The sequence below is a fragment of the Colobus angolensis genome, unplaced genomic scaffold (assembly GCF_000951035.1).
Source record: "Colobus angolensis palliatus isolate OR3802 unplaced genomic scaffold, Cang.pa_1.0 Scaffold59, whole genome shotgun sequence".
Lineage (NCBI taxonomy): Eukaryota > Metazoa > Chordata > Mammalia > Primates > Cercopithecidae > Colobus > Colobus angolensis.
The window spans coordinates 1,487,420-1,514,354 of record NW_012119487.1 but is presented as its reverse complement, the minus strand read 5'-3'; the positions used below and the strand labels follow the sequence as shown (position 1 = coordinate 1,514,354).

At 37.4% G+C, this 26,935-nt stretch overlaps 1 protein-coding gene across 2 annotated transcripts in view; it reads right to left on the bottom strand.

Moving 5' to 3' along the window:
• Positions 1 to 26,935, bottom strand: part of MROH9 (maestro heat-like repeat family member 9) — a 128,212-nt gene that overhangs the window by 82,379 nt on the left and 18,898 nt on the right. For both annotated transcript variants that reach the window (XM_011962280.1, XM_011962281.1), the window contains exons 4-8: positions 23,505 to 23,584; positions 22,451 to 22,586; positions 19,583 to 19,669; positions 16,237 to 16,341; positions 9,315 to 9,450 (exon numbers count right to left, since the gene is read on the bottom strand). In XM_011962280.1, coding sequence (XP_011817670.1) covers positions 9,315 to 9,450; positions 16,237 to 16,341; positions 19,583 to 19,669; positions 22,451 to 22,586; positions 23,505 to 23,584 — 544 coding nt within the window. The remainder of the gene's footprint in view (positions 1 to 9,314; positions 9,451 to 16,236; positions 16,342 to 19,582; positions 19,670 to 22,450; positions 22,587 to 23,504; positions 23,585 to 26,935) is intronic.

The window sequence follows — 26,935 nt, the reverse complement described above, 5'->3', positions numbered from 1 at the left end:
ATATTAGACCTCTATCAGATGGATAGATTGCAAACATTTTCTCCCATTCTGTAGGTTGCCTGTTCACTCTGACAGTAGTTTCTTTTGCTGTGCAGAAGCTCTTTAGTTGAATTAGATCCCATTTGTCAATGTGGGCTTTTCTTGCAATTCCTTTTGGTGTTTTATTCATGAAGTCTTTTCCCATGCTTATGTCCTGAATGGTATTGCCTGGTTTTCTTCTAGGGTTTTCATGGTTTTGAGTTTTACATTTAAGTCTTAATCCATTTTGAGTTAATTTTTGTATAAGGTGTAAGGAAGGGGTCCAGTTTCAGTTTTATGCATATGGCTAGCCAGTTTTTCAAGCACTATTTATTAAATAGGGAATTCTTTCCCCATTACTTGTTTTTGTCAGGTTTGTCAAAGATCAGATAGTTGTGGATGTGTGGTGTCATTTCTGAGGTCTCTGTTATGTTCCATTTGTCTATATGTCTGTTTTGGTACCAGTGCCATGTTGTTTTGGTTACTGTAGCCTTGTAGTATAGTTTGAAGTCAGGTAGCATGATGCCTTCAGCTTTCTTCTTTTTGCTTAGGATTGTCTTGGCTGTATGAGGCCTTTTTTGATTCCATATGAAATTTAAAGTAGTTTTTCTTTTATCATGTGAAGAATGTCAATGGTAGTTTGATAGGAATAGCATTGAATCTATAAATTACTTTAGGCAGTATGGCCATTTTCACAATATTGATTCTTTCTATCCATAAGGATGGAATGTTTTTCCATTTGTTTGTGTCCTCTCTTATGTCCTCGAGCAGTGGTTTGCAGGTCTCCTTGAAGAGATCCGTCACATCCCTTGTTAGCTGTATTCCTAGGTATTTTATTCTCTTTGTAGCAATTGTAAATGGGAGTCCATTCATGATTTGGCTCTTTGCTTGCCTATTGTTGGTGTAAAGGAATGCTTATGATTTCTGCACATTGATTCTGTATTCTGAGACTTTGCTAAAGTTGCTTATCAGTTCAAGAAGTTTGTGGACTGAGATGATGGGGTTTCCTAAATATAAAATCATGTAATCTGTAAACAGAGACGACTTCCTCTCTTCCTCTTACAGAGTTTTGAGTGTCCTTTATGAAGTTTGAATATGGTTCTTTTACCAGATATGTAGTTTGCAAATATTTTCTCCCAGTCTGTGACTTAACTATTAACAGTATCTTTCAAAGAGCAGAAATACCTAATTTATCATTTATTTTCATTTATACTTTGATTATTGTATCTAAGAAATCTTTACCTAATCCAAGGCCCCCAAATTTCCTTGAGTTGTATAGTTGTAGATTTTACATTTAGTTCTATTACTCACTTTGGATTAATTTTTGAATATGTATGAAGTATGGTTCAAAGTTGTTTTTCTGCCTATAAATATTCATTTTTTCCAAACACAATTTATTGAAAAATTTGTGCTCACTCCTTTAAATTGCCTTTGAAACTTCATAAAAAATCAGCTGACTATATATATGGATTTATTTCTGGACTCTCAATTCTATTCTGCACAATGTTGAATAGAATAGAAGTAGTGATAGTGCACATCCTTGTCTTGTTTCTGATGTTTCAGGGAAATCATTCAGTATTTTACCATTATGTGCAGACATACCTCAAAAGATACTACAGGTTTGGTTTCAGATCATTGCAATAAAGTGATTATCACAATAAAGTAACCCACATTCATTTTGTTGGTTTCCCAATGCCTATAGAATGTATGTTTACACTATGCTGTATTCTAGTAAGTATGCAATAGCATTATATCTAAAAACATACATATCTTACTTAAAAACATTTTATTGCTACAAAATACTAACAATCATTTAGGTTTTCACTGAATAGGTTCTCCTGCTTGGATCTCCAGCAATCTCTCACCAACGCTATCGAGCCAGTAGCATCTCTGCAACTCTCTGGGACAGAGCTCCCTGGGAGGGCGAGTTGCCATCTTTGCTGTCTTATAACCTTTACTGTCTCCAGGCTCTTGAGAGTCTGTGGGGACCAAAGACTGGTCTGAATTCCCACCACAGAGCATTCCCGACATGAAACAGTGGCTGGGCTATTTTCCACACAGGTCTCAGTCCTTCTCCTCATTGGACACGGTCTCTTGACCTTGGAGACCACCACCCTGCCCCCTACCTGACCCTTCAATCAGAGGCAGGCCAGCATTTCTCTGAGTAGAAAATCCCAGAGTCAACCCACAACACCTCCACCACTGCAATTGCTGTGGTACTCCACTAACAGCCCTTGGGCTGGGGGAGGGAACAAAGGGCCTAATCACTATGCCGGCACCTCCAACACACTCCAGCCACAAGAGGAAAAGGAGTCTAACCCTTATTCCCTGGAAATGCCTAACCCTCACTCCTCACCAGGCAGGGCCCCTGGCTCATAACTGCAGAATGGTCACCCACAACCATGGCTGAGCATATCCATTGGTAAGTGGCCTGGAGTCTCCCTGGGGAAAGGCTCCCAGAGGTATTTGACAGCCCCTCTGCCATTGTCACAGCGGAGTTCTATCCCTGCTGCCCTCAATTTGGGGAAGAAATGAGCCTGAGGGCTATACTAGAGCTTATAGCACACCACAGTCACCATAGGGAGAGGAGACCAATCTTTCCACCTGGAGAGTCCTTGAACCCCTGCTCTCTAACAAGCACAACCCCAAACTCATACCAGCAATTTAGCTGTCCTACTTTACTGGCTGAACAATCTCAGTAACAGCAGCTCCGTGTTTCTTGGAAGTAGAGTTCATGGGAACAACTGAAAACTCCTCTACCACTGCCTCTGCAGTGGTACTACCCCTGCTACCCTTAGAATAAAGAAGGAGCAAAGACTGTAAGTACCTAATCTGCACCTCCAGCAAGCTACAATCAACCCAAAGAGAGGGGGCCAGTCTGTCTCCCAAGGGTTCTACTTGATGCTCGCTGCTCATTACCAGGCCGGGAACTCCTAGCTTGGGCCCACAGCACAGACCTTCAATCCTGGGTTGATTGCACTGAGCAATTACTGACCTGTATCTCTCTGGTGTGGAGCCTCCAGAAGTCAAGCAAAAGACTGTTGGCCACAATCACTGCTGAGGTTCCTTTCTCTGCTGCTTCCAAGTTAGGGAAGAAACATAAACGTTGAAATCACCCCAGAGTTCTGATAGGCATCCCGAAAGTACCAAGCCATGATCTACAGCCAACACTCAAGTGGCAAAGAAGCCCGTGGTTTCAGGGTACTGAGAAGGAGCATAGCTGCTACTGTAAGGAAATATAGGGGAGCCACAACTGAGCAAGAGTCTACCAACTGACTACTGTGCCTAAGTGCCATTGACCAGATCACACCCTAAAGCTTCAACACCAAAATATCTCACTAACATACCCTACCATGAAACCAAAGATGAGAAGTCAGATACAAATACAGACCCTGCACAAGGCTCAGCCCTGTGAAGACATGCTGAAAAGAAGTCTGCTGACTATACTCAATCTCCACTGCAGTTAAAGGAATACCCTCATGCAGAGCCGAGAAAGAACCAGTAACTCAAATAGCTAGAGTGTTTTATGTCCTCCAGATGACTGAAATAGTTCTCTAACAAGGGTTCTTAACCAGGTTGGATTGATGGAAATTACAGAAATATAATTCAGAATATGGCTAGGGATGAAGATTACTGAGATTCAGGAGAATAGCAAAACCCAATCCAAGGAAACTAAGACTCACAATAAAATGATACAGGAGCTGACAGATGAAATAGCCAGATTAAAAACACCTAACTGGCCCAATAGAGCTGAAAAATACACTACAAGAATTTCACAATGCAAATGCAAGTATTAACAGCAGAATAGACCAAGCTGAGGAAAAATATCATGGAACTTGAAGCCTGGCTCTCAGAATTAAGGTAGTCAGAAAAAAAAAAAAAAAAGAATGTAAAGTAAAGAACAAAACCTCCAGGAAATACAAGATTATATAAAGAGGACAATTCTATGTATTATTGGCATCCCTGCTATAGATGGGGAGAAAGCAAACAACTTGGAAAACATTTCAGGATTTCATCCATGAAAACTTCCCCAACTTTGCTAGAGAGGTCAACAGTCAAATTCAGGAAATACAGACAATTCCTGCACAATTCTACATCCCCAAAACACATAATCATCAGATTCTCCAAGGTCAAAATGAAAAAAGAAAAAATGTTATCATTTTTTGATATGCCTCAGCTTCCTGAGTAGCTGGGATTACAGGCATACACCACCATGCCTGACTAATTTTTGTATTTTTAGTAGAGACGAGGTTTGACCATGTTGGCCAGGCTGTTCTCAAACTCCTGACCTCAATTGATCCACCTACCTCAGCTTCCCAAAGTACTGGGATTATAGGTATGAGCCACCATGCCTGGCCTTGACATTCTTAAAAAAAAAAAAAACAAATTCCAACCAAGAATTTCATATCTGGCTCAGCTAAACTTCCTAAGCAAAGGAGAAATAAGACCCTTTTTAGACAAGCAAATGCCAAAGAAATTCATTACCACTGATCTGCCTGATAAGAGCTCCTGAAAAGAACACTAAATATGGAAAGGAAACACCAGTACTAGTCACAGCAAAAACACACTGAAGTACACAGACCAGTAATACATAAAGCAATCACATGAACAAGTCTGCATAATTAATCAGCTAACATCATGACAGGATCAAATCCATAAATAACACTAACCTTGAAGGTAAATGGGCTAAATGCTCCAATTAAAAGGTACAGAGTGGCAAGCTTAATAAAGTACAAAGATGCAATGGTGTGCTGTCTTCAAGAGACCCATGTCACATGTAATGACACTTATAGGCTCAAAATAAAGAAATGGAGAAACCCTACCAAGCAAATGGAAAACAGAAAAAGGCTGGGGTTGCAATCCTAATCTCAGGCAAAACAGACTTTAAGCCAGCAAAGATCAAAAAAGACAAAAAGCGCATTTACATAAATGGGAAAGGATTCAATTCAATGGGAAGACCTAACCATCCTAAATAAATATGCACCCAACACAGGAGCACCCAGATTCATACAACAAGTTCTTAGAGATCTTCAAAGAAACTTAGACTCCCACACAATAATAGTGAGAGATTTCAACATCCTACACAATAATAGTGGGAGTCTTCAATATCCTGCTGACAGTATTAGACAGATCATTGAGGCAAAAAAGGTCACAATCTTAAGTGAAATAACTCAAAACAGAAAGTCAGATACCACAGGTTCTCACTACATAATGTGTACACACAGGCATACAGAGCATATTAATAGACATCAGAGACTCATAAAGGTAGGAAGATGAAAGGTGGGGTGAGGGATGAGAAAGGACCTAATGGGTAAAATGTACACTATTTAGGTGATGCTTACTAGTCAATATATCCAAGCAACAAATCAGCATTTGTACCCCCTAAATCTATTCAAAAAAATTATTATGTCTCCTTAATTGATCCCTTTATCATTATGAAATGACTTTTTTTTTCCTTGGAGGCATTCTTATCTCTAAAATATATCTTTTTATAGCAATATAATGTAGCCACTCCAATTTTCTTTTTATTTTTTTTTTCACTTTTTTTTTTTTTTTTTTTTTTTTTTTTGAGACAGGGTCTCGCTCTATCTCCCGGGCTGGAGTGCAGTGGCCGGATCTCAGCTCACTGCAAGCTCCGCCTCTCGGATTTACGCCATTCTCCTGCCTCGGCCTCCCGAGTAGCTGGGACTACAGGCTCCCGCCACCTCGCCTGGCTAGTTTTTTGTATTTTTTAGTAGAGATGGGGTTTCACCGTGTTAGCCAGGATGGTCTCGATCTCCTGACCTCGTGATCCGCCCGTCTCGGCCTCCCAAAGTGCTGGGATTACAGGCTTGAGCCACCGCGCCCGGCCTAACATATCATTTTCTAATGTTTAACATTTAATTCATGTGTGTTTTATATTGAAAGTGAGTTTCTTGTAGGCAGCATATAGTTGAGGCTTGCTTTTTATTCAGTCTGACAATCTCTGTCTTTTTACTTGGGATATTTAGAACATTTACATTTATTATGATTGGGTTAAAAATTTTTCTTGATTATTTGTTTACTATTTTTTCTTATCTATTTTTTTCTATTCTTTTTGCTTCATTTTAAATTATTTTCCATGATTCCATTTTAGCTCCATTTTGGCTTATTATATATAACTTCTTGCTATGTTATCTTAGTGGTGGCTTTAGGGTTTAGATGATACATCCTTAACTTATTACAGTTTACTTTCAAGTGTTATTTTATAACTTTGTACATAGGAGAAGAATTTTAAAACACATTTATACATTTTCCCCTTTAAGTTTTTGTGTTATTGTTTTTATACATTTTACTTTTGTTATTATTTTTGCTTTAAAGAGCTGGCTATCATTTAAAGAGATTTAAATAAGAGAGAGAAATGAATATTTATCTATATTGTTGAAGTGTTCCAGTGCTCTTCATTCCTTTTTGTAGATCTAGATTTTCATCCGGTATAATTTCCTTTTCTAAAAGAATTTTCTTTAACATTTCTTGCAGTTAAAGATCTGATGGTAATTAATTCTACCAACTCTTGTATATCTAAAATGTCTTTATTTTATTTTTTTTGAAAGATATTTCTACTCATTTAAGGATTCTAGATTGACATTTTTTTTTCTTTCCTGTATTTTATGATGTTGGCTTCATTGCCTATAACTTGCGTCATTTCTGATGAGAAATCTGCTGTCACCCTTATCTTTGTTTCTCTATATGTAATGTCCTTTTTCCTCTTTGGCTCCTTTTAAGATTTTTTTCTTTATCACTTGTAAGCAATTTAATTATGATGTGCCTTGATGTTCTTTTCTTCACATTTCCTGTTCTCTGCCACACTTTTCAGTGTGTGAGTTTATAGTTTTTATTACACTTGAAAATTTTTCAGTCATTATTCTTTAATTTGTTTTTCTGTCCTGACTTTCTCACTTTCAGAGACTCAAATAAGATATGTATTCGGCTTTTCAGAGACTCAAATTAGACATGCCTCATAGTTCACTGATGCTGTATTTGTCTCAGTTGTTTATTTCTCTGTTTAAATTTTGATAATTACTATTACTATGTGTGCAAACTCATGAATCTTTTCTTCTGCAATGGTGTTGTTAATCCATGCCAGAGAATTTTTCTTCTCAGATACTGTCATTTTTATCTCCAGAGGTTCAATATAGGTCTTTTAGGAATGTTTCTATGTCTCTACTTAAGATGTTTTTATCTTCTAATTCCTTAAATAAGTGGAATATAGTTATAATAATTCTTTTAATGTCACATTCTACTCATTCTATCATTTGTGCCTTTTCTCTATTGCCCAGGTTGGAGTGCAGTGGCGCAATCCTGGCTCACTGCAACCCCCGCCTCACAGGTTCAAGCAATTCTCCTGTCTCAGCCTGAGTAGCTGGGATTACAGGCACATACCACCATGCCAAGCTAATTTTGTATTTTTAGTAGAGATGGGATTTCACCATTTTAGCCAGGCTGATCATGAACTCCTGAACTCAGGTGATCTGCCCGCCTCAGCCTCCAAAAGTGCTAGGATTACAGGCGTGAGCCACCGTGCCCGGCCTAATAATTTTTTTTTTTTTAATTGGATTTCAGACATGTTCATTTTAACTTGTTGAGTGCAGGAAATTTTTTATTTCTAGGGGTATTCTTCAGCTTTGTTTTGGTAAATAATTAAAATATTTGGAGATAGTGATACTTTTAGATCTTGTTTTTAGGCCTTTTTAAGTAGCACTAAAACAGTTTGGTCTGGGGATGATTTTTTTCTCCTAATGAGACAAAACCCATCTGAGTACTCTACCTCAGTACTTGTGAATTATAAGCTTTTAAATTCTGGCTTACAGGCATAGGTATTATCACCAGCCTTTGTTGAGCACTGGCTCTTTTTCTCTAATCATTTTTGTTGTTTCCCACCATTCGAACTCAGGCAGTTTACTCACATGTATATTCTCATTAGTACTCAGCTAAATACTTAAAGGGGGCTCTCTTTAGATCTCTGAAGATCTCGAGTTTGTGCGTGTGTGTGTGTGTGTGTGTGTATATGTGTGTGCATGTACTCATGTACCCCGTTCTGGTACCCTGGCCTTTCAACTCTAGCTATTGACCTATCTGGACTCCCATTTCTTTTTAACTTGATGAGACCACTGGCTTATCTCTTTTTGTGTTGGCTCCTAGAAATATACTCTAGGTGGTAAGCTTAGGCAATTACAAACCCCACCTCATTTGTTCTTATCTTCTCATCTTTCAAGAGTCATTGTCCTTTGTTATTTAATGTCCAATGAATTGAAAACTATATGTGTGTGTATGTGTATATGTATGTGTGTGTGTGTGTGTGTATATATATTTTTGTTGTTGTTGTTGTTGTTGTTTTTGAGACGGAGTCCCGCTCTGTCACCACTTTGTCACCCAAGCTGGAGTGCAGTGGTGTGATCTTGGCTCACTGCAAGCTCTGCCTCCCAGATTCATGTCATTCTCCTACCTCAGCCTCCTGAGTAGCTGGGACTACAGGCACCTGCCACCATGCCCAGCTGATTTTTTGGTATTTTTTAGTAGAGACGGGGTTTCACCGTTTTAGCCAGAATAGTCTCAATCTCCTGACTTCGTGATCCACCCACCTTGGCCTCCCAAAATGCTGGGATTACAGGCGTGAGCCACTGTGCCTGGCCAAAAACTATATGTATATATTAAGGTTGCTTATTATAGGAGGGTAAATAGAGTAAATCTGTTCTCTGTTATTACATCCTGGACAGAAGCAGAGGCATAGGCTCCATAGACAGAGGCTCCACCCCTTACAAATATACAAATATTTTTAAGCTTTGTTCTAAAATGCAATTAAATTACTTGGAAATAGTTTAATACTTTCAGGTCTTGCTTTTATGTTTTGTTAGACAAGTCATAGCAACATTTATTTTAATCCTAGACTGATTTTTCTCCACCACTGAAGCAAGAATCTTCTGAGCAGTCTATCAGATGCTCAATTAGATAGAAAAAATACCTCATTTTTAAAGTCCCATTGGTAAACTCTCTCCTTCTCCGTCCTTCCTGGTTCCACCAAGCATTCCTCTCCCCACCATTAATACTCAAGTAATCTAAGAACAGTACTTTATAAATCTTGAAGAACCAACCACACTATTACCAGAATTTCTTGACAATGCAAAAAGGATTCAAAGATACATCTTAGAAAGTATAGCTATGACTCTTGGGACAGGATTTAGAAATTGACAGACATAGAGCCTTCCCAGGACCCATAAATTGCATAACGAGGGACATATTCTTAGTAATCCTGAGAAAAGATGGTGAACCATTCTTACCATACTGACACTGTGCAATGTAGAGGAGGTGACACATTCCCAATGACGCTTGTTGTACAATCGAGGGATCTTCATGGGAACACAAAAGAGACAGCTCTGCTGCCAGGAGACCCAAACATGGAGCATCAACACTTGTCTAATGGAGAAACAAAGGAGAACATTCATTTGCTATGCATAGCCAACATGAAAATGTCTGCATGCATCTGATCCTGTTATAAATCAGACTAGGATTCTAAGATAAGCTTCAGAGTTTACAATATCTGTAATCAAATCCTGGCCCCGTTACTGACTCTCAATTTCCTCATCTGTGAAATGAAGATAATAAATTCCACTTTGTAACAGTTATTGTGGAGCGTAAGGGGTAACACTGATGACAAGAAGAAAAAATCCTAGCAAAGTACTTGGAAATAATGGTGACTCAACTAATGTTAGTTTCTGTGCCATGCAGTGGGTAGCCATTTGCGGGTAGCAAATTCCCAGGACATGGAAAAGTAAAGTGGGATGTGTATTTCCAAAACCTTTAGTGCTTCCTTCTCCACATACGAAACACTATAAGTCACTGAGGAGGTATGCCATTTTTCCTCTTGAAGTTGTTCTGATTCCTCTCAGGGAAATTCATTTTTTAAAATGCAGAGCATTTGCTTTTGATGTCAAAGCTACTACCAAAATATTTCTGTATTTCCTTCTACAACTTCTTCAACACTTCGACTAATCAAATATTTAGATTTTCCTCTTAATGGGCCTGTTTGGCTAGAGAATATCCACATAGAGAAGGGAGAAGAGATAGAAAAGAGGAAAGATAGAAAAGGCATTTGTTTTTATGAAATTATGGGTGCCCTTTACCAATTTTCCGTGTCTTTTTTAAAACAAACAAGGGCTCTGATTAAATGTAGATTTGGAGAACTAGCAGCATGGCTTGCAGATAGTTCTTGTCTCGAAGACAATTGATTTCTTTTCCTAGGTAGAGGCTTTGATGATTGCAGCAATTGTTGATGGTAAACTCCAGAGGGATCGCAAGGCCTGCTTCTGCTTCTGTTGACCTTTTTCATGTCCCATTTTGCCTGCCCTTTACGTGACTTACCTCACCACTTCCCACCCACTCTGTCTCTCTCTCTCTCACACACACACACAGAAATTCCTAAGGAAGAAATATGAAGTGGCCTGGGTCATCTGGGTCATGGGCCAAGGCCATAATTGAATTGTGATATAGGGAGTGATGGTCTCAGTAGGAGAACAGAGATTATAAATATCTTTTTTTCCGTGGATATTCTGCTTGTATTCTTTTTTACCCATACAAAGACTGGCCTGGTCCTTCCCCTTTTAGGAGCTCTGTGGCTTTGGAGAGTCTGGGAGCAGACAGTAGCAGCTGCCTCTGCTCTAGGCCCTAGGGAGAAATGCTCTCTTTCCCTGGAAGTCCTCTTCTTTGGGTTTATATTCCAAGTTTTTTTTTCCCCCCCCTACTCGATGGCAAGATCTTAAAAACCATCGTTGTGTATGGGCATGAGAAAAAGGAGCAAGTTTTCTCTCTCTACTGGGCATGAGAGAAGAGTAGTACTTCTTACAGCTTAACTCACTGAAGCTGAGTACGACTTACAGGGGACTGGCCTTACAGTCATCTTATATTACAGGTTTTTTTTTTTTTTTTTTTTTTGAGACGGAGTCTCACTCTGTTGCCCAGGCTGGAGTGCAGTGGCTGGATCTCAGCTCACTGCAAGCTCCGCCTCCGGGGTTTACGCCATTCTCCCGCCTCAGCCTCCCGAGTAGCTGGGACTACAGGCGCCCGCCACCTCGCCCGGCTAGTTTTTTTTATTTTTAGTAGAGACGGGGTTTCACAGGATGGTCTCGATCTCCTGACCTCGTGATCCGCCCGTCTCGGCCTCCCAAAGTGCTGGGATTACAGGCTTGAGCCACCGCGCCCGGCCATATTACAGGTTTTGCCTCAAATGTCCTCCCTGATTATCCCTGCTCAGGAACTTGTTAAATGTGTAGTTCTTAGTAGATGTTTTTGTAAATGAAACTCCTAGTGGTTTCCTTCTCTTCTGTTTGCCAGTTAGGATCTATCTAACTGTATATGTTAGGTGGATGCCTCTAGCAGAGTATGTGTGGTCGTGCCTAGATTGCATTTCCACTTACTGTCACTGACTAAAAAGGCATGTTTAGGGAGTGGGACATGACCCAAGATAGGCGGAGAGAGGAGTAAGGCAGCGTGGATCATGGAGCACACTAATGTATATCCTGCACAGCCATTCAGAAGCTTGACAACCACAGCTACCCCTCCTCTAAGACAAGACTTTGAGAGCTTTCAATATGATATATCCTGGCTTTATAGAAAATCTACCCAAGTATTAAAAGAAGCAAATATTTTAAAAATGGAGAAAAGTAGCTTCTCGGTATTCACTCCTAAACCTAAGCATTCCTGCTTAGTTTTCTGGCCCTTTTAACTGTGCCCTTTCTTTGTAGATCTGGCCTCTCCAGTCGCTTATCTTAACAATAATGATAGTTTTAAGTGCTAGGTTCCAGAAGCAACCACTTCCATGGTTTTCAGCTGCTTCTTCTGGAAGTCATCCCTGTCTCTATAAACAATGCACCTTCACTTCTAACATCAGTTTGAGACATTGTCTATCTCAATTCCATTCTTCCACTTCCCCATAATTCTCTCAATAGAGAACATGACTCATCATAGTATATTATTTTTAATTCTTCTACTTTTGTGTTTTACTACTATATTAATACTTTTATTTCTTGTTTCATAGAACAGAAAAACAGAATAGGAATATAACAGGATAAAACGTAATAACAGAATAGGAACATAAGTAGAATCATCCAGAATGTAGCCTTTTGTGCCTGGCTTCTTTCATTTAGTATAATGTTTTCAAGGTTTATGCATATTGTAGCATGTATACAACTTTATACCTTTTTAAGAGTGGATAATATGCCATATGAGTATGTTACATTTTACTTGTTCATTTGCCTGTTGATGGACATTTAGATTGCCCTTTTCAGCTACTGTGAATTTTGCTGCAATGAACACTTTGTATAAGTTTTTGTTTGAACAACTGTTAAATTCTTTCAGGTATATACCTAAGATTTCTGTGTCATAATGGCAATTCTATGTTTAACTTTTTGGAGAACCACTAAACTATTCTCTGCACTTTAATTTTTGTACTTTTGAGCTAGTAGCATTTACATTGTGTTCAGTAACTCATTTAAGTTTTTCTGTGCTGGGTTTATAGATTAATTCTAAAAGTTAAAAATCAATAGTATGGTCTCACCATGACTAGGTAAAATTATTCAATGTATAGGCCATGCTCACTTTAGTTATATTTCCTTTTGGCATGTACCTATGTCTTTCTCATCTGTACCCTGCATTATCTCTTTATTTTATTTTTTAAATTATTTTTATTTTTAATTTTTTTGGAGATGAGGTCTCACTCTGTCACCCAGGCTGGACTGCAGTGGTGTGATCATAGCTCACTGCAGCCTAGAACTCCTGGGCTCAAGAGGTCCTCCCATCTCAGGCTCTCAAAGCACTGGGATTATAGGCATTAGCCACAAAGCCCAGCTGTCTCTCTATCTTTAATAGTATTTTTTTCTTTATTTACCTTTGTCTGTCTCTTTTATTTGGAGAGTTTCCCCAAATTTCACAAAGTGTTGTTGCTGCTTAATATTTAAGGATGTAATGCCTCTTGATGGGGTTTTGTGTGTGAGCAAGGCTTGCCACCTGTTGTACTTTGTTTTAGAGCAGCTAGGAGGGGGGCTGGAGTCATGCTGTAGTATATCTAGATAGAATGCAAGACTCTTTTCTCAGGGAACTTAACAATGGTTTTTGCAAAAGAAAAATTATCAACTTCTGTCGGCCAATGTGTGTCAAGAGGAATGCGGGACAACATAGGTTCTTCTGTACACGCTTTCAATTAATCCTTTGAATTAATGCGTTATGTTTCCAGCCTGCTTTGACTCCCACCCCTTATCATTATTTGGCCTTTCATAACTCACCCTCTAGGATTCTACAGGGAAAACTGCTTTTCTTTCAGCTAACCCCTATCCTAATGCTTATGGTCTCCCACCATTCAGTTCCCCTGCCAGGTTTTATCTTCTAACTAATCTGTCTTCCAGAAATTTGTTGGCATGACTAGCCCATTGAAAACACTTCATTAATTCTCTTTGTTGCTGTGTATTTATACTTTTAAAATATTTTATGACCATCATTTTGTGGGGACTCTGGAGAAGAAGGAGATATATACATGTGGACAATTTGTTAGATTTAGCTGGAAATCCACTATCCATTTTTAAACGCTGATATGCCAAAGGGACAAAGTTAGGAAAAAAAAAACTCAATGCTATAAGTTGACATGCTTAACTTACATTTCTTTGCCTGTGGAAAGTTGAATCATTTAATTGAAGGAACATGTGCTTTGAGTGTAGGGGTTTCTCTACCCTGATGGGCACATGGGTCATGTGAGACAAATCATCACTTTAAAAATGTTTATGACAAGATAAAAATGATAGAATTGTTCAATAGGACAAGAATCTCTGACACTCTGGAGGACCTAGGCTAGAGTTATTATGAAGAAAAAAGTCTATCCCATGTAGGAACAGTACCAGACAACAACTGAGGTGGATGCACTTAGGAAAGGGTAGAACAAATATTCATTGATGATCTACAATGTGTCAGATACAGAGATGCACAGACTAGGGCTGTGGGAATCTCAGATTTTAATTTATCAACAATGTGCTTTGATTTTTTTTTTGTTTTGTCTATTTGCCTCCCCAATTAATTTCACTGGCTTAATCGTCTTTACAAGACGTTATTTGAAAGAGAAAGCGAACTTAGTGAAGTTTTATGCTTTCCTGACTGTGATAAGTTGGTTGATTCCAGCTCTAGTTTCAATGTTCAGGAAAATGCTGAAGTACTTCCACCTGGTGGCACTTAGTGAACATTGCAGAACAGAGTAATAGGTTATTCCGTCGGTTTTCTGGAACAAATCTGAGTTATAGCTAGGAACTCTCAACTAACAATTTATGAGAACCTTCTGCTTCACATGTGAATTTACATATTTATTCCTTTGCAGTTGAAGGATGGGATGTAGGCAAAGGAGAATGAACTCTACTACAGTAATGTAAAGAGGTGATAGAAAATGAAACTCCAAAATGTCTATCTGCTACTTGAGTGGAACTCACTAGAATATATCAAATGCAGAGAGAAACATGTGACTAGGCTCTAGTCAAACAATTGTCATCAAATACTTGCTGAGTATATAACACATTTTAGGAGCTGTGCAGAAAACAGTCTTGAGTGGTGAGATACACTTAATCTCAAGCCTCACTTGCAAAATTTTCAATGGTGAACCTCTGGACACCAAATGTAAAACTCAAGCTATTTTAGAAGTTAGAGAAAGGCTGCCTTCCCAGGTCAGAGAATCAGAAGATTGAAACAAGCCACTCACTCTCTTTTTTTTTTTTTTTTGGACACTGAAATAGGGAATCAGCATGATACAAAGAACATCCTGGACTGTATCCTCCATCTAAGTAAATTGTATTATGTTCCAAAGCTGAGTTTAAACAAAATAGTAAAAATTCAAATATATTACAAAGCTCATCTAGATTCTTCATCTCAATAAATCTGGGGACTGCTTGTACAAGCAGTAGAAAATGGATAAATATAACATCATGAATGCATGTTTCTCACCCTCTTTACTTTTATCTCCTCCTGAAGTGACTCCAGCAATCAGATAAGTAATTAGCAGAGTATGTTTGAAAATCACTGTGAAGGATGGGTTGGGAAACAGAGGCTGAATATACAGTATCCACAAAAGAGAAATGTTCATAGGTAGTATAAGGTTTTTTAGAAGGCAGGCCATGATGTGATTCAAAGTATAGACAAACTCAGTAAATACTCGTGATTATGACATACCTATTTGTTCTCCATCTGAAATGCAAAAATTAAAGTCTGATTGTATCCCTGTATTGGTGAAGGTGTGGGGAAATGGACACTTTAGTATTTATAAGAATGCAAATTGGTGGACAATTTTGTGTTACTAAACTTTAACCTATCATACTTCTTTATCTGATCATTATCTTTCTAAGCCTTTCCAGGTACACACCCATGTACTTGCACAAAGATGCCCATTTTATATTGTTTGAGGCAGAAAAAATTAAATGATACTTTAATGTCCATCAACTGAAAAATAGCTAAATGGATCATAATATGTCAAAACTGTGGGCTATAAACTGTATTTAAAATAACAAAATCAATCTACATATGTTGACATGAAAATATCTGTAGGATGTATTGTTTCAGTGAAAAAAGCAAATTGTAGAACCATATGTAAATATAACTTTAGTAAAGAAACAATGAGTAATAAAGTTATGTATTTCAGTGTGTGTTTTATATGCGAGTGTGCACATTGAAAGTGGTTTGGTAGGACACACATCACGCTGACATGGCTAAGGACAGGGTTGGTGTGGAGAGGATAGTAAAGAGAGACTTATGCTCTACCTCTAGCATGTGTCACAATGAAAGAATTTGAAGATTACTTGCATAAATTTGAAATAAATAAATAACAGCTTTCAAATTATTTTAGGAAGTAATACTTAAGAAGACAGGTAAGGTTGGAAGAATTTTAAAAATTACAAATTGTGGTCTACAGAGGAAATTTCAGAGTCAGCAAGAATCTGGTTTTAACACCTTAATGTTCTTTGCATAAAGCATGATGTATCTTAATCAATTGTTTGAGAAACTCTGTTCTGATTGACAAAAAGTCATGTAGGATATTGACTCCTTTTCTGATATCCCAACCAACCTACCAGTACAATAATACCAAGGACCTGTCAAGTACTGTTAGGACCCAAGACACGGAAAGCAGCACTATACAAATGCAGTCTTCAGAATCAGGTGGCATTGTTATACTCTGTGACTTACATATTTTCTGACTTTCGTGACTGTAAATCTTAACACCTTGTTGATGATCACCATGATTCTCTCTTGCAGATATGACCTATCTTTACTCATCCACACGAGCATTTCCTGTTGGAAACACAAAAGTCATCCTAGAACCATGCAATTTCCATTTTCCAAGAACCTTTCCTCTATTCTCCAACTTCACCAATTCAGGCATTCCTACAGTCTCCTGGTTATTTCACACTTAACCTACATTTATCTCAAAAACACAGACAATAAGCATCTAGTATACTACTTCATCTACTATAGGAACTGTATCTAGGTTTTATTTTATTTTATTCTATTCAACAAGTATTTACTAATATCCACTATAATAGTCACTTTGTTAGCACCATGAACAGTTCAGCATGAGGCTATGATATGATTATCAGCTGCTTTGCCTCCTCTTTTTCTTTCAAAGTATGTATTCTCCCTTTTATTTTTAAATGACAAGCTGCATTTCAGATTTAAAAGACATTCCAGAATTCCTCTGCCAATTCACCACTCAAATATTCTGGCTTATGGTTAGAGAGTACCTTACTGGAGGCAGGTTTGTTAGCAAGTTCTTGCAAATTTTGATTCAAATCTGTCTTAGCTGCACCTTCTAGCTGTTCTTAATCCTCAGAGGGATTAATTCTTCCCTTGAGAAGGGAAGAATACTGCATATGCCTCATATACTAACCGCCATTAATAGTTTTCTTTAAGGCAATCTGTCAGGGTCTACTATATTTATGTCAATGGTTGGCCAAACCTCTTCACCTGCTCTTGCTCCCATTGTGAAAAATGTTTGAAGTCTATTTCCTAAGGTGAAAGAGTTTCTAAATCTCAGAGGGGTCAGCCTCTGCCTTGGCCTTTTCAGGCGTGAGGTTTCAGCCCTTTTTGAGAATCAGGGAAGATTTTAGGCAAGGTAGGTATAAGAACAAAGTGGTTAAGTAACAGGCTCCCAAGATAGAGGGGCTCCTCCACACATTAGCATTTTATATATTATTGCTCCTTTCTCTGTTTTCATTTTTTTAATCGTGAAATGGAAGAAATTATAGTCACAATGAAAGAATTTGAAGATTACTTGCATAAATTTGAAATAAATAAAAAACAAAATAAATAATTTGAAATAAATAAATAATATTTATTTATTTATAAATAAATAAATTTGAAATAAATAAATAATCCCTCATGAGATTATGTTAAGGATTATATGAGATAACTCACATATTCAATTTAGTGCCTGACATGGAGTCAATGCTTAACTCAATAAATGGAAACTATTGATAGTGTCATGGGGTGAATAAAAGAGCATGCACGGGCAGGGAAGGGGAGGATTCATAATCACCGTGAAGGGTCGTGAGGATAACAACTTTTTTAACTTTTATTTTAAGTTCAGGGGTACATGTGCAGGTTTTTATATAGATAAACTTGTGGTATTAGCCTAGTACCCACTAATTATTTTTCCTAATTCTCTCCCTCTTCCCAACCTCCACCCTTTGTTAGGCCCCAGTATCTGTTGTTCCCCAATATGTGTCCATGTTTTCTCATCCCTTAGCTCTCACTAATAAGTGAGAACATGCAGTATTTGGTTTTCCGTTTCTGTGTTAGTTTGTCAAGGATAATGGCTTCCAGCTCCATCCAAATTCCTGCAAATCACATAATCTCATTCTTTTGTATGGCTGCATAGTATTCCATGGTGTATGTGTACTACAGTTTCTTTGTCCAGTCTACCATTGGTGGTTATTTAGGTTGATTCCATGTCTTTGCTATTGTGAATGGTGTTGCAACATGTGTGCATGTGTCTTTATGACAGAACAATTTATATGCCTCTGGATATATCATATCCAGTAATGGAATTGCTGGGTCAAATGGTATTTCTGTTTTTAGGTCTTTGAGGAATCACCATGCTGTTTTGTACAATGGTTGTACTAATTTACACTCCCATCAACAGTGTATAAGCATTTATTTTTCTCCACAACCCCGCCAGCATCTGCTGTTTTTTTGACTTTTTATGAATAGCCATTCTGACTGGTGTTAGTTGATATCTCATTGTGGTTTTGATTTGCATTTCTTTAATGATCAATGAGGTTGAACTTTTTTTTTCATGTTCTTTTTGGCCACATGTATGTCTTCTTTTGAAAAGTGTTCATGTCCTTTGCCCACTTTGTAAAGGGAGTTGTTTTTTTTTTTTTTTTTTCTTGTAAATTTAAGTTCCTTTTAGATGCTGGATATTAGACCTTTGTCAGATGCATAGTTTGCAAAAATTTTCTCCCATTCTGTAGGTTGTCTGTTTACTCTCTCGATAGTTTCTTACACTGGGCAGAAGCTCTTCAGTTTAATTAGATCCCATTTGTCAATGTTTGCTTTTGTTGCACTGCTTTTGGTGCCTTTTTCATGAAATTTTTGCTTGTTCCTATGTCCAGAATGGTACTGTGTAGGTTGTCTTCTAGGATTTTTATAGTTTTGGGGTTTACATTTAAGTCTTTAATCCATCTTGAGTTAATTTTTGTATACGGTGTAAGGAAAGGGTCCAATATCAATCTTCTGCATATGGCTAGCTAGTGGACAACATTTTTTAAGTGAATAATAAAAAAAAAACAGTTGATTCAAATTAGGCACAAATTAGCCTAATACATTTTGTTTTTCTTCAAATTCCTTTTTGTCCTCATAAATACCAATACTACTTCTTTACTTGTGTGTATTTATGATTTATACAGCTCATAGATGCTCCCAGTAGGATAAATTGATCTGTTTTTCCAGTACTTCCAGACAGTTGGCCTCTGATGTCAACATGTTAGGAATGCAAAATTGAAGACCATAAGACATGCAGTGCAGTATTCTGTCTCTGGTTTAGACATTAAAAAATTGAGCTGTGAAAAATAGGTTTTGAATTGTCATTAGGCCTTCTTTAGGTACAGTAACATCCATGAAGATAGAATGCTCAGCATTTTCTTTAGTACCTGAGTTGATGAAGAAGAAGCATGCATACAGACATACACAGCATGGTTTCATAGTTACGTGAACTTGAGGGTAGCTTAGGCTAACACTGCTCTCTAATACTATTCTCTGCTACTTCAAATTGTGTTCACCTATATATCACCACATGAGACCTGGTTTCTCAAGTGCCTGTTGATGCTGTCCTTCCCAAATTAAATTCCTAAAAGTGTGCCTCTGTAATTCAAACAAAGGGAAGTGACTACATTTCACTCTTTTGTGGTAAAGAAAAACTTTCAGTCATCAAATACTTGAAGGAGACGCAAATACAGCAAATGAGAAGAAAGCGAAGCATAGTGAGCATACTAGATTTATGACAAGAAAATTAAACTACTTATTTCCCCTTTACCTTTAAGATCTGTAGTTTGTAGAGGTCTTTAGACACCAAGGTCAGAAGAATGTTCTCATATGTATTTAAAATATTGTGGTATAAATTCTGAAACACAAAAACATTGCACAGTCAGCCAGTTTTAGATAAACTTTTACCTAGTGTCTACAGTTTTTTTCTTGCTTAAAAGTTACTTTTAATTGGGTTTAAATTCCTTGAATATAAATCAGTGACACAGAAAATACTCAACGTCAAATTGTAAAATGCCACACATATTTAAAGACTTCTAGCATTATCTCAGATATTAAAAAATATATGAAGAAAAAAGACAAATGAAAACATAAAAATGTAATTTCCTTTGAGAAATAGAATGAGTATTTTTTATTTAGTGACTTTCTATAATCTTTAAATTTTCTATAATAAGCATCTACCATGTTTTTTCTTTCATTATTATTATTATTATTATTTTGAGATGGAGTGTCATTCTCTCGCCCAGGCTGGAGTGCAGTGGTGCCATCTCGGCTCACTGCAAGTTCCGCCTCCCAGTTTCACGCCATTCTCCTGCCTCAGCCTCCTGAGTAGCTGGGACTATAGACGCCCACCACCACGCCCGGCTAATTTTTTATATTTTTCTAGTAGAGACGGGGTTTCGCCGTATTAGCCAGGATGGTCTCGATCTCCTGACCTCGTGATCCACCCGCCTGGGCCTCCCAAAGTGCTGGGATTACAGGCGTGAACCACGGCGCCCGGCCTGCATCTACCATGTTTATAGGAGGAAAAGCTGTAAATTTAATTTTATAAAAACTTACTTTTCCGTGTTTATGAATGCTGCATTTTCTCAATATTTTTTTTGTGCGTAAATGTGATTTTGCTTGATAATTCAATATGTTGGATTTATTTTCACTGGATGCATGACTTTGAGTTCATTTTTTTCTTTATTTTTTATTATTATGATTATACTTTAAGTTCTAGCGTACATGTGCACAATGTGCAGGTTCATTACATATATATACGTGTGCCATGTTGGTGTGCTGCACCCATTAACTCGTCATTTACATTAGGTATGAGTTCATTTTCAAAAAGAACATAGCCCTGGCTAATAGTTTTGTCCCCCATTTATAAAAAGTTTTATTTCCTAATCTAATGATGAAGATTTAGAAAAATTCTCACATCTAAAATTTTAAATTTTCTCTTGCCTTAGCTGTTTATAGATTATCCTTCTAGTGCTTGTTTCGGGATACTCTTCGGGATACATATACTTATCAATTTTCCATTGTCTTTTGAATGTAATAACATGAATATATTTTATTCTAACTGTTGCTTTAAGTTCATTGAAAGCAGTAATTTGTGAATATCCACCTGAGTAATTGTGATGGAAGTAGACAGTAATTGCTATTTTAAGTGCTGACACTTACTACTATCTACGTAAAAAAAATAGACTTTTATGCCTTTGTGATTTGAAATAGGTTGGAGAAGATTCAAGCATGATGTGACTTGGTTCTTATTTTAGCTGACACCTACAAGTTACCCAAACATCATATTTAAATATAATTCAGGCCAGGCACAGTGGCTCACACCTATAATCCCAGCAATTTGGGAGGCTAAGGTGGGAGGATTGCTAGAGTTCAGGAGTTTGAGACCAGCTTGGACAACGTAGTGAGAACTCATCTCTATAAAACAAAACAAAACAAAAATTAACCAGGTATGGTGGTGCACGTCTGTAGTCCTAGCTACTTGAGAGGCTGAGATGGAAGGATTGCTTGAGCTCAGAAGGTGGAGACTGCAGTGAGCCAAGATAGTGCCACTGCACTCTAGTTTGGGTGATGACACAAGACCCTGTCTCAAAAAAAAAAAAAAAAAAAATCCAATATTGAATACATTTTATATGTAGATAGATGGAAACAGTAAGATTTATTGTTCCACACACTATGTAGGTACTAGAAATTGTATGCTATGTAGGTATTGGAAATTTCCATGTGTGAGTAGCTGATATATAAAATACATGGGACATCAATAAACATGGGGCATTTGGATGTTGAAATGCTATATAACAACATATTTTTTTTTCTTTCTTGCTAGTATTGGAAGAAGAGTTTTATTTAACTCAGAAAGTTATTTTTTTGCTTCCAACTGCCAGAGTGGTCTTCACCAGTAAAAAGTAAAAGTATCTCTGAGTATTCTCAGGTAGCCGCTCAGAAATATTTGGAAGAGGTCGATTTGGAAAAGAATGGCACATTTGGGAAAATTAGCAGCCTAAAAATCTGTGTTAGGGATATAGGAATGTAGCTGAGAAAGTTTCTACATTAAAGTCACCTTGCATCAATTGCAGAAGAGGCTGAAATTATCTGATATTTGTATAGAAGCTCTTATAAAAGGAAATAATTGGCCTGATAGTTTTGCATCTGAGTGTTCTAGGTTCTCTCCACAAACTGAAGAAAGGAGAGAAGTGGCTATGCTGAGACCTCACTTTATACCATATGCCACGAATTTCTTCTCTAGCTTATAGAGCGAGTTCACTGTATAGCAATGCTGAGGAAATGGAGACCACAGATATTTGCTAATCTTACTATATGATTCTTTCTACTTCCATCTTTCTATGTTCCTATTCTATTCTTTGAAGCATTTGCCAGCAACTCCCTATTCTTGCTAAACCAATTAACCAAAAATATCTTCACTTATTTGCTCCTACAATTCCTACAGAATCCACTAAAATCCCATGGGTTGTAGAACTCACAAGGAGTCCAGGGGTATAGATAAGTGCACTGACTGTTACAACTAAAAAGAGTGAAGAGGAGGACTCTAAAGATTATCACCTGCTGAGACACATTCTGCAGGATTGCTGTGATGTGTAATAATATCCTATAATGATTAAAGGAAGAAAAATTTTACCTCCATGTCCTCAAAGTCCTCATTGCTGCTCCCCATTTCTTTTATTTTGTCAAGACTTGGCATGACAACTAGCATTCTAAAAGATGACTCTATTATCTTCAACTGAGATTCAAACTGCAGTAAGGGATCCACAAAGCTGACAAGAAAAAGGTGTAATTATTAATGATGAGAGAACAAATAATATAATAGAAATTTAGTGGCCATTTCTTTTTTTTTCTTTTTTTTTTTTGAGATGGAGTCTTGCTCTGTCACCCAGCCTGGAGTGCAGTGGCGCCATCTCGGTTCACTGCAAGCTCTGCCTCCCGGGTTCACGCCATTCCCCTGGCTTCAGCCTCCCGAGTAGCTGGGACTACCAGCGCCCACCACCTCGCCTGGCTAATTTTTTGTATTTTCAGTAGAGATGGGGTTTCGCCATGTTAGCTAGGATGGTCTCGATCTCCTGACCTTGTGATCTGCCCACCTCGGCCTCCCAAAGTGCTGGGATAGCAGGTGTGAACCATGTGCCTGGCCCAGCCATTTCTTAGTGATAAACGAAAATGAGATTCAGCTTTTGTCTTTATATGACAGATGAGTCTTAAGTATTATCTTAAAAATGATAATGTTTTAAATATAAAGGAATTAATTTCTTTGTAAATATTATCTATAAACAATTATTTAGAAATCACAATATATTTCTCCATAAACATAATAATGCGAAGAGTGGTTACATTCCCAGCCAAGTCCACAAAGCCATGCTAAGCTTTAAACAGTTGAACTATATTACTACCACAGTTTCTGTAATCAATCATGTTTTCCATATCTTAGTATTTCTTACACTGAGATGCATCTTCAGATTGATGGCAAATGAAGCTTGTCTAAGCAGCTAGAAAGATTATCTGCCTGTCTATACAATACAGAAAGACTAGAAAAGAGTATGAGAAAGAAATAGTAGTTGCCAAATTATAGTGGTGGAATTTGGAGTAATTTCTTATTTTTCACAATTACATGTTTTAAAGAGATAACATTTTAAATACATCCAATTAGGGAAATAAAAGAGCATGATAGCTTATCATACCTGGAGTTCACAACCAGGATCACGGATTCGTTACTTAAGAGGCCTGAGTATGCATCCAATAGGCTGCTAACTTTATGTACCTAAGTACCATGTTAAAAAAAAAAAAAAGGAAGAAGAATTAATGATTACAGAACAGCGAGATTCATAATAGCATGTGTACTTCTCCCTTTTACAGAGACTAAAGGAACCAAATCAGACTGGAAAACACGCTCAAGAGTTCATAGAAGTGTTAAGACCAAACAAATTGTAATTTAAAATTACAATATGTTTGCCTAAGTGGAGGTCTTTTACAGTCAACAACTATGCTTATATAATTTGCATTTCCAGACAGCATTTTGTAAGGTGTGTTCTTTACCAGATGCACTTCTGTATACCACTATAACTATTAAGTCCCACCTACACAGTGTGGAGTCTGCCTATAAAAATGCCAGCAGGGCCGGGCGCGGTGGCTCACGCCTATAATCCCAGCACTTTGGGAGGCTGAGGCGGACAGATCATGAGATCAGCAGATCGAGACCATCCTGGCTAACACAGTGAAACCCCACCTCTACTAAAAATACAAAAAAATTAGCCGGACGTGGTGTCTGGTGCCTGTAGTCCCAGCTACTCTGGAGGCTGAGGCAGGAGAATGGCAGGAACCCAAGAGGCGGAGCTTGAAGTGAGCCAAGATGGCGCCACTGCACGCCAGCGTGGGCGACTGAGCGAGACTCTTGTCTCAAAAAACAACAAAAAAAGACTGACTAAACTCACACTATGGAATGAGAACCACTACAGGGTAATGTGCAGCTGTTGAATACAACAATTTAGGCTTTAAAAGTGATAATTAAAGGAATTCCACTAAGAATTTATCATTCTTTTTTTTCCAAGAAACTGGAGAACTAGACCTCCAATAGCCAAAACAATCTTAAGAAAGAACGTGGAGGTATTACAGTTATGATTTTAAGCTATAATACAAAATTAAGTAATTAAAAGTGTATGGACTGCTGTAAAAACGGACTCATAGACAAATTGAATGAAATAAAAAGCCCAGAAATAAACCCATTAATATATGGTCAACTAATCTTTGATAAGGGAGCCAAGAATTCACACTGGGCAAAGGACAGTCTCTTCAATAAATGGTGTTGGGAAAACTGAATATCCACAAGCAAATAAATGAAATGGGAGCCTTATACCATATACAAAAGTTGGTTTGAAATGGATTAAAGACAAATGTAAAGATGTGAAACTGTAAAACTCCTAGAAGAAAACATAGGGAAAGAGCTTCTTTACATTGGTCTTGGCAAAGATTTTTTGGGTAGGACATAAAAAGCACAGGCAACAAAAGCAAAATTAAACAAGTGAGACTACATCAAACTAACAAGCTTCTGCACAGCAAAGAGAGCAATTAACAAAATTAAAATGACAACCTATGGAATGGGATAAAATATTTGTAAAACATAAATCAGATAAGGTGTTAATATCCAAAATGTATAAGAAACTCATACAATTCAATGACAAAGAAAAAAAAAAAAAGCAGATAACCCAATTACAAATGGGCAAAAGACCTGAATAAAAATTTTTCCAAAGAAGACATACAAAAAGCAGTCCCTCTGAGAACTGGAACAAGACAAGGATGTCCACTCTCACCAGTCCTCTTCAACATAGTACTGGAAGTCCTAGCCAGAGAAATCTGACAAGAGAAAGAAATAAAGGACATCCCAATCCATAAAGATGTCAAATAGTCACTGTTTGGTGATAATGTGATAGTTTACCTTGAAAACCCTAAAGACTCCTCCAGAAAGCTCCTAGAACTGATAAAAGAATTCAGCAAAGTTTCCAGATACAAGATTGATGTACACAAATCAGTAGCTCTTCTATATACCAACAGCGACCAAGTGGAGAATCAAATCGAGAACTCAACCCCTTTTACAATAGCTGCAGAAAAAAAAAGACGAAACAAAAACAAAACAACAACAACTTAGGAATAGACCTAACCAAGTAGTCAAAAAACCACTGCAAGAAAAACTACAGAACACTGCTGAAAGAAATCATAGACGACACGAACAAAAGGAAACACATCCATGCTCATGGATGGATAGAATCAAAATTGTGAAAGTGACCATACTGCCAAAAGCAATCTACAAATTCAACACAATCCCCATAAAAATACCACCACCATTCTTCACAGAATTAGAAAAAAAAAATTCTAAAATTCATATGGAACCAAAAAAGAGCCCGCATAGCCAAAACAAGACTAAGCCAAAAGAACAAATCTGGAGGCATCACATTATCTGATTTCAACCTATACTATAAGGCCATAGTCACCAAAACAGCATGGTACTGGTATAAAAATAGGCACATGGACCAATGGAACAGAATAGAGAATCCAGAAATAAACCCAAATGCTTATAGCCAACTGATCTTTGACAAAGCAAACAAAAACATAAAGTGGGAAAAGGATAATCTTTTCAACAAATGGTGCTGGGATAATTGGCTAGCCACATGTAGGAGAATGAAACTGGATCCCCATCTCTTACCTTATACAAAAATCAACACAAGATGGATTAAGGACTTAAATCTAAGACCTGAAACTGTAAAAATTCTAGAAAATAACATTGGAAAAACCCTTCTAGATGTTGGCTTAGGCAAAGATTTCATAACCAAGAACCCAAAAGCAAATGCAATAAAAACAAAGATAAATAGCTGGGACTTAATTAAACTAAAGAGTTTTTGCATGACAAAAAACAGCAGAGTAAACAGACAACCCACAGAGTGGGAGAAAATCTTCACAATCTTTACATCTGACAAAGAACTAATATGCAGAATCTACAACAAACTCAAACAAATCAGTAAGAAAAAAACAAACAATCCCATCAAAAAGTGGGCCAAGGACATGAATAGACAATTCTCAAAAGAAGATGTACAAATGGCCAACAAACATATGCAAAAATGTTCAACATCACTAATGATTAGAGAAATACAAATCAAAATTACAATGCAATACCACCTTACTCCTGCAAGAATGACGGTAATCAAAAAGTCAAAAAACAGTAGATGTTGGCATGGATGTGGTGATCAGGGAACACTTCTACACTGCTGGTGGGAATGTAAAGTAGTACTGCCACTAGGGAAAACAGCATGGAGATTCCTTAAAAAAACTAAAAGTAGAACTACCGTTTGATCCAGCAATCCACACTACTGGGTATCTACCCAGATGAAAAGAAGTCATTATTTGAAAAAGAAACTGGCACACACATGTTTATAGCAGCATAATTCACAATTGCAAAATCGTGGAACCAACCCAAATGCCCATCAATCAACGAGTGAATAAAGAAACTGTGATATATATATATATATATATGAATATATATCATATATATGACATATATATGAATATATATCATATATATGACATATATATGAATATATATCATATATATGACATATATATG